The sequence below is a fragment of the Hylobates moloch genome, unplaced genomic scaffold, assembly GCF_009828535.3.
Source record: "Hylobates moloch isolate HMO894 unplaced genomic scaffold, HMol_V3 SCAFFOLD_7, whole genome shotgun sequence".
Classification (NCBI taxonomy): Eukaryota; Metazoa; Chordata; class Mammalia; order Primates; family Hylobatidae; genus Hylobates; species Hylobates moloch.
In genome coordinates, this window is record NW_026652282.1 from 85,120,748 (window position 1) to 85,128,529 (window position 7,782).

Sequence of the window (7,782 nt, forward strand, 5' to 3'; positions counted from 1 at the left end):
CATGCATTAGGCAGGGTGCAAGGCTGGGAGAAAAGGAGGAATTGAGGAGTGCAGCTGGGATCTGGCATCTGCCTTGAGGAAGTGCGCGAATAGTGGGCCCCTCTCCTCACAGAACAGTGGAGAGGCGCCAAGACCATCCCTACCTGGTGCCATCAAAGAGAGAGGACTGTTATGAGCTCCTGCGGGTCCTGACAGGGAAAGGCCCTCTTTTGGGGGCAACTGTGGGGACGGCACAATGCCAATGTGAGCCACCATTTGAAATGAGAAAAAGCGGCGTGGCAGAAAGAAATGAGTCTGGTACAGACCAGTGGTTGGTTTCCTAGGGTTAGAGGTCTAGGTCTACCTTCTGTTAGAAGAGGGGCAGTGGTGAGGCCTTGATGGGAGCCCCCTGCCCCAAAATTCACTTAAGAGCAGGTGTACCTTCCTACCCTGCGTGGCTCCATGAAGCTGGGAAAGAAGCACACAAGAGGACCACCCTAGAGGCCCAAGCCTGTCTGGCCTGAAATCGCCTCACCCCTCCCAGACTGCAGTGCTGACACCCCCTCTCCCATTAGCATCCAGGAAGGAGGGTGAGAGGGCTGGGGAGAGGGAGGGGGCAGACACCCAGCAGTCCCTGGTTGGGTCGTTGGGGTGGGGGTGCAGACACACCAAGGGGCGGTTTGGTATCCATCCGCTGCTCTCTCCAGCACTGTTCTTCCCAACCTCCTGATCCTGTCCTCTGCCCGGGCCCCCAGCCGCCCGCCGGTCCCATATATTATAGCAACGCCAGAAATGTGGTGGTGGTCGCCACGTTAGGGTCCGCGGGGTCCTCCTGAGGCAGCCTGTTGCCAACCCGCAGGCCCAGGCTGGGGCTCGTCATGGCCCCGCCCACCTCTGGGTCGGAACTAAGGTGGGCCTGGGAAGGGGCGCCGAGCACTTTCGCGCCGTATCCCTCCGCCCCACTTCCCGACACCCTCGCGGAGAGCGGTGCTTGCAGCATCCTGCGCAGCCCCTGCCCAGTTTGGTGCAGAGGCGTCGGGGGCGGGACGCGTCTTTGCCATTCGGATCGCGGGGAAAGCGGTGAGAATCCAAGTGAGGAGCCGCCAGAGGAGAGCTGAGGAGAGGAGGGGGAGGTCGACGACCTGGGCCCTGGGCCTCTGAAGGCAAGTGGAGGTGCGTGAGGTTGGGGTGGTCCGCCAGGGTGGACCGGCTGGCAGCCTGCCCCGCCGACCCTGACAGCCTGGCAAGGAGGAGACGATCCGGTCGGAGTCGGGCGCCGGAGAGAGGTGCGCAGTGCCCGAGACCCCTGGCGATGGGGAGGCGGTGACCGGTGCAGGCCGGGCCAGGCCAGGCCAAGGGCTGAGGGGCTGGCTTGAGAGGCACCGTCAGATCGTCTGGAGGAGAACCGCGCTGACCGCTTCCCAGCCAGCTTTGCAGGCGCAGGCGCCCCGCCCTCTACGTTGTCTGTGCCCGGAAAGGGCTGTGGGGGAGCTCCTGCGGGAGAAATGGCGGAGCGGGAGCCATTGTCGGGGGCGCCCGGGAAGGCCGGTGGGGGCCGGCGTCCCAGCTCTGTGCCCAGCCCACGAGAGGTGGGCCGCGTTCGCTACTTGGGGCCCTGATTCCGGAAAGGGGCCTGTGGGACCCTGTGTCCCTTCCCACAGGCTCCAGGTGGTTGTCAAAGTCTCCTGCCTGCGTGGTAGGTCTGTTGGGTTCTCCAAAAGTGGAACTTTGAGTGGGTGAATTATGAAGACACTAAAATGAAATGTTTAACTGCCTTTTGATACCGCACTGTTTTATTGCCTTACATATTTAGATCCCCACATCCAGTTTTGTGCAAGCAAATAGGGTGTGGACTTGGTCGAATTTCACAACAGTGGTCCATGTAAATAACACGATAGTATTTTTCCACCTTTCTTGTTCAGGATCTGTTTTCTCAACATGCTGATCCACTTTAAGTAATGTAATGATGTGTGAGAATGTGGGTTCCGAGTAGAGGGGAAATCTTTTTGAAGGGTCAATTTAGAACATTTGAAGTCAATCTGCTTCTTCAATTTATGGTTCTGGAAACCAAAACTCCATCTCCAGCCACTCCTCACAGACTCTATCATTTTGGTACAGAAATAGTCCCACAGAAGAATTCATGGCATTTCTGATGGTGGATATCTGAGGAGCTATGAGAGTTGGGAGACTTTATTTACTTAGTTTCTGATTCTCAAAAAGGAGGTGTTAGAATCCGAATTCTGGGAATCTGTCCATTAACCTGATATTTTTCTACCATTGTTAACATAGTCTCTTGGGGTTATTTTTTGCTAATTGCTCCGCCTTCTTTTTGTAGGGCGTGACTCTTCTTTGGTGGGAAGGATAGCATCTCCTGAGAACCCGTGCTGTATGAGCAGGCTGACATAGGTGGTGAATAAAGTAGGATCTAAGTATGCATGGGGAAGGGGAGGGACATGCACAGATGGTATTAAAATAACAGTCTCCATTATGTTCCCTGCCTGCCTTGTAAGTACAATTGCCTATGTTCCACTACCTATTTCTGCACCTCATGTTTTTTGTTCAGGAAAGGAGCTGTAACTTCTATTGGGAAAATGACTGACTTCAAAGTTGGCAGGAGGTGTAATCAGGCTGCAGGTCTTGGGGTGATTAGGGAATCATTGAGGAAGAGCAGACAGGTGGGAGACATTTAACATAGCCTTGAATATTCAAAAGCATATGTTATAACCCTTGTTATGGGCATTAGGTCATCTTAGTCTCTTCTGTTTTCTTTCCTCTGCCTTCCTTTCTATCCTTAGGTCTGTTCCTTTCTAGGTTCCAGTAGAGATCTGTATGTAGCTGTTCACTTGGAAGTTAATTAAGAAAGAGAACAAAAACTATTCATTTGGATTCAAGGTAGGTTTATGTGTGAGCACCCCCGTTGATTGGGGTTATGGAAAGGCTGTTGCCAAGTGGGTTAGACCAGATCATATCTTGGCGCCACTGTCTTCCAGCTTTCTAGTCACCTCTGACCTCACATTTGTGTACAAGTGATGGGGTGGGGTGAGCCAGGATTATGCCTATGAGGTAATTGGTAGATATTGGGGCAGGAAATGGGAAGATAAGCCACAAGGAGTACTAGGAGGCCAGAAGTGTTATATAACCAAAGCCCTAGATTTGGAAAGGCAGAGATTAGAGTGTAGGTCTGTCAACCAAATACTCAGAACTCCAATCCCATCTGTATTTTTGTCCATAGGCCTGCCCGTGAGTTAACTATAGGGCATATCAACACTGCAAACAGGGAAGGAGGAAAAATTGCATTAGATCAGTGCAGGTTGGTGTGAGTGCTGCCTGAATACACCTATGAGGTCTAGTGGTATATATTTTAGTGGTGGACCTACTATCATGGGTCCAAAGAGACTGGGCACTCCTTTAGCCTTTCTCGCTCTCAGCAAGCTTACCTGCCATCTTTGTTCCTGTTTGATGCGGAGTAAAAGAATGACAGTGCTTGGGCAGGACATTGTTGAGCATTAGTGGCAGTGTGCAAGGTATAAAATTAAGTAGCAGAGTTTTTTTATTAATCCACTTCTACACAATTCATTTCTACTCTCCTATGTCCTTCTGTGTGGCTGTTTGCATAGAGAAGCACAGTTGGACAAGACTCAAAGCCAGTTTCTTTCTTCAACCTCAGGTCCATCTCCACTGGTGGCTGTGGTGGCTTTGGATTGTTGGAAGACCATCACCTTCAGCAGGTCTGCACTTGGGAACAATCATTCTCCCCCAGCCCGAGCGTGCCTCTGCCCTCTGTATCATTGACAGAGGCTGTATGTTTGGAAAGAGAACTTTGTGACTGCAGAACTGATAGTTGACTCTAATTCTTGCTACCAAGTTTTTCCCTGACCCAGTGAAAAAGTGTTAAGACTTCGACCTAGGACACATTGAGAACCAAGGCCAAGACTGGACAGGGCCACATAACTGGGCTTCAACCATGACTGGGACTAAGAATAAGACAAGAGCCCAGGCCAAAACTGAAAAAAAGGCTGCTATACAAGCTAAAGCTGGAGCAGAGAGGGAGACTACTGGTGTTGTTAGGCCTGTATCCAAGACTAGGGCCAAAGCAAAAGCCAAGACAGGGTCTAAGATAGATGCAGTAGCAGAGATGAAGGCAGTGTCTAAGAACAAGGTTGTTGCTGAGACAAAGGAAGGAGCTCTGTCAGAGCCTAAGACTCTGGGCAAAGCCATGGGAGATTTCAGTCCCAAGGCTGGGAATGAGTCCACCAGCTCCACATGTAAAAATGAGACTGGTACTGATGCCTGGTTCTGGGCTGGGGAAGAGGCCACTATCAATTCCTGGTTCTGGAATGGAGAAGAGGCTGGTAATAGTTCCAGCACTAAGAATGATAAACCTGAAATTGGTGCCCAGGTCTGTGCTGAGGAGTTGGAGCCTGCGGCTGGAGCCGATTGCAAACCTAGGTCAGGGGCTGAGGAGGAGGAGGAAGAGAATGTTATTGGGAACTGGTTTTGGGAAGGAGATGATACTAGTTTTGACACTAATCCTAAACCTGTGAGCAGGATAGTTAAGCCTCAGCCTGTGTATGAAATTAATGAAAAAAATAGGCCCAAGGACTGGTCTGAGGTAACTATCTGGCCCAATGCCCCTGCTGTAACTCCAGCTGTGTTAGGATTTAGATCCCAGGCACCATCTGAGGCAAGCCCTCCTTCATATATTGTTCTGGCCTCCGCTGAAGAAAATGCCTGTTCTTTGCCTGTGGCAACAGCTTGCCGCCCTTCTAGGAACACTCGCTCATGCTCACAGGCTATCCCTGAGTGTCGTTTTGATTCTGACCCCTGCATCCAGACCATAGATGAGATTAGACATCAAATCAGGATCAGGGAGGTAAATGGGATTAAGCCATTTGCTTGTCCTTGCAAAATGGAATGCTATATGGATTCTGAGGAATTTGAAAAACTTGTTAGCTTACTTAAGTCAACTACTGATCCTCTTATTCATAAAATAGCACGGATTGCAATGGGTGTCCATAACGTTCACCCATTTGCCCAAGAGTTTATTAACGAAGTAGGTGTAGTGACACTTATTGAAAGCTTGCTCAGTTTTCCTTCCCCTGAAATGAGAAAAAAGACTGTAATTACTCTGAATCCTCCTTCTGGGGATGAAAGACAACGCAAAATTGAATTACATGTTAAGCATATGTGTAAAGAAACCATGTCATTTCCTTTGAACTCACCGGGACAGCAATCTGGATTAAAGATACTAGGACAACTGACTACTGATTTTGTCCATCACTACATTGTTGCCAATTACTTTTCAGAGCTTTTCCATTTGCTGTCCTCAGGAAATTGCAAAACCAGAAATCTTGTTTTGAAACTACTTTTAAATATGTCTGAAAATCCAACTGCAGCCAGAGACATGATCAATATGAAGGCATTGGCAGCATTAAAACTCATCTTTAACCAGAAAGAGGCAAAAGCCAATCTTGTTAGTGGTGTGGCCATATTTATTAACATAAAGGAGCATATCAGAAAAGGCTCAATTGTAGTTGTTGATCACTTGAGTTATAATACACTCATGGCCATTTTCAGGGAAGTTAAAGAGATTATTGAAACAATGTAAAACGAGCCAGAGATAGAACATTTTGAGCCATCTCCAAACTCTAGCAGGCTGTACATTACAGTGTACACATTATACACTGCATCTTTAACACAGCGTCACCTGTGACAGGCTCTAGGTTTGAGCTAGACTATTTTGGGAGTATCAAACGAATATTATACCTTGGGCTGAAAATGTTTGATTTTTATCTTGTCTAGATTGGCATATTTTTAACATTTTACTTAAGATAGCAAACCAGTTCGTTTTAAGTAAGCTAACTTGTTCATTAGTATCTGCTTAGATACATCTGTGGCTTAAAAGGGCAAAAAAGAAAATATCCTTGAGTTTGTAATCTAGTTACAGAAGTAAGGCATACACACACACACAAAGATAACAGTACCTAGAGAGAGAGTGTGTGTGAGTGTGTGTCTCTGTGTGTGCACGTGCACGCTCATGGCCAAATGTGTGCACTCTACATAAAGGAGGCAGGAGTTGCTATAGGCTATTTAATGTAAGAGAAACTACTATTTTTCTCCTGTTCCAGCTGTATCAGATACTCGTTCTATAACACAGAAATGACTCAGAATCTCAGACAAAATGTATTATTTGTTCAATTTTAATTTTGCTACCACATTCATAACTCTTAAATTGTTAGGCTGTTTCATTTACATCAAAGTTATCTCACAAAAGAGAAGGCAGGAAACGTTTTGTGAGTGCCTATTCTATGTCAAACACTGTGTTGGCACCATATTTTACAAGTTTTTTTCCTCTTCTCACAGTGATCTTGTGAGCTAGTTACTTGTATTTTTATTAGAACTCATTATTCTGGGTACCCTCCAATGAGAATTAGAGAGGTTAAATACCTTTTCCTAGATTCCCACAGCAGGCAGGTGGCATAGCTGTTTTGTCTGACACCAGAACCCATCTCACCACACTGCTTTACAGTCTTCCTGAAGGACATTTTGAGGTGGGGGGCCTTCAAAGCTCAGAGACTGGTTTTAATGGTTTAATTTTGCAATGGATCATGTCCATGCCAGGTGTTACAATTCTTAACTTCCTCCAAATTCATGTGTCCATTAGACATTTGGCTACATCTGGCTGGAGGTCAGGAGAAAATTCTGAGGTAAATAGATGGATTTTATCTGGCAGTGTCGAAAATAGTAGGAGCCCAAAACTTTGTTCAATGAGTAAGATGTAGATTTGGAGTCATCAGCAAGGGAAACTTGTTAGATCTCCTTTGTACCTTTTTCTATCCATTTGTATTTTTTCTTTCCCAAAGAGCTGAAATCATTTTATACCCTGAATTTAAAAGGTAATTGCTTTTTTCCTCCTTGCGAAATCATACCTTAATTTTTTTTTTTTTTTTTACCGTTTATGATTTATTCTCCTGTGTGTCATATGAAAGGCCAAGGGGCTTTATCTTTTACTAGTAGGCAAGCCTGGGCATTTCTGCATTTGTACCAGCTAACACTACAAAATAGACTTAATTAGAGAAATTTTGACCCAGAATTGCAGCTTCAACAACACAAAACAGGAAAGCTAGAAGAGGTTGCTGTGTCAACCTACAAGATAGTGATTCTTGGAAGTTGGTATGGACCAGAAAGCATTCCCAGGACATTTAGGCTATGGCTGAGTTCTCTAAGACTCATGGTGGGAATTATAATCCCTGGTCTAAGCTGATATGAAAGTTTCTATGTGTGAAAATACGGAGTTATATGCTTTGAGATTTTCTGCCAGTTAAGAAACTAAAACAAGATCATACTGTAAATGTAACTTGCTTCCCCCCAGTTGTATACTGTAAACATCTTTGCATGTCAATAAATATGCCTCTACAACATATTTTTGAATCACTTAATATTTTTCCTATGTTAACAGTTGGTATATAGTGTTGTAATCCTTTATTGCATATTCTCATAACATACAATATACACATTCTTTTGCAAAAATAGGAATACAGTGTTGAGACTTGCCTTTTCCTCTTAACAGTTAATCTTTTCAACTTAGTATATATAGATCTGTCACATGCTTTTTATCTAATAACTTTATGGAAATATAATTGCCGTACATTAAGCTGCATGTTGAAAGTATACAGTGTGATCAGTTTTGGAATGTATATACACACAAAACCATAACCACAATCAAAATTGTAAACACATTCATCACCCACCAAAGCTACTTTTTTTTTTTGAGACAGAGTCTTGCTCTGTCACCCAGGCTGG

At 45.8% G+C, this 7,782-nt stretch overlaps 1 protein-coding gene across 3 annotated transcripts; it reads left to right on the forward strand.

Annotated features, from left to right (window-relative positions):
* Positions 1-839: 839 nt before the first annotated feature.
* Positions 840-7,402, forward strand: GPRASP3 (G protein-coupled receptor associated sorting protein family member 3). Of its 3 annotated transcripts, none has more exons than XM_032757330.2 (3): positions 840-1,152; positions 2,775-2,871; positions 3,647-7,402. In XM_032757330.2, exon 3 carries the CDS (start codon positions 3,944-3,946, stop codon positions 5,585-5,587), a length of 1,644 nt encoding a protein of 547 aa, XP_032613221.1. In that variant the 5' UTR covers positions 840-1,152; positions 2,775-2,871; positions 3,647-3,943; the 3' UTR covers positions 5,588-7,402. The 3 variants fall into 3 exon arrangements, with proteins under 3 accessions (XP_032613221.1, XP_058297275.1, XP_032613220.1); XM_058441292.1 differs by having other exon boundaries at positions 840-1,142; XM_032757329.2 differs by lacking the exon at positions 840-1,152 and adding an exon at positions 1,938-2,654.
* Positions 7,403-7,782: the final 380 nt, after the last annotated feature.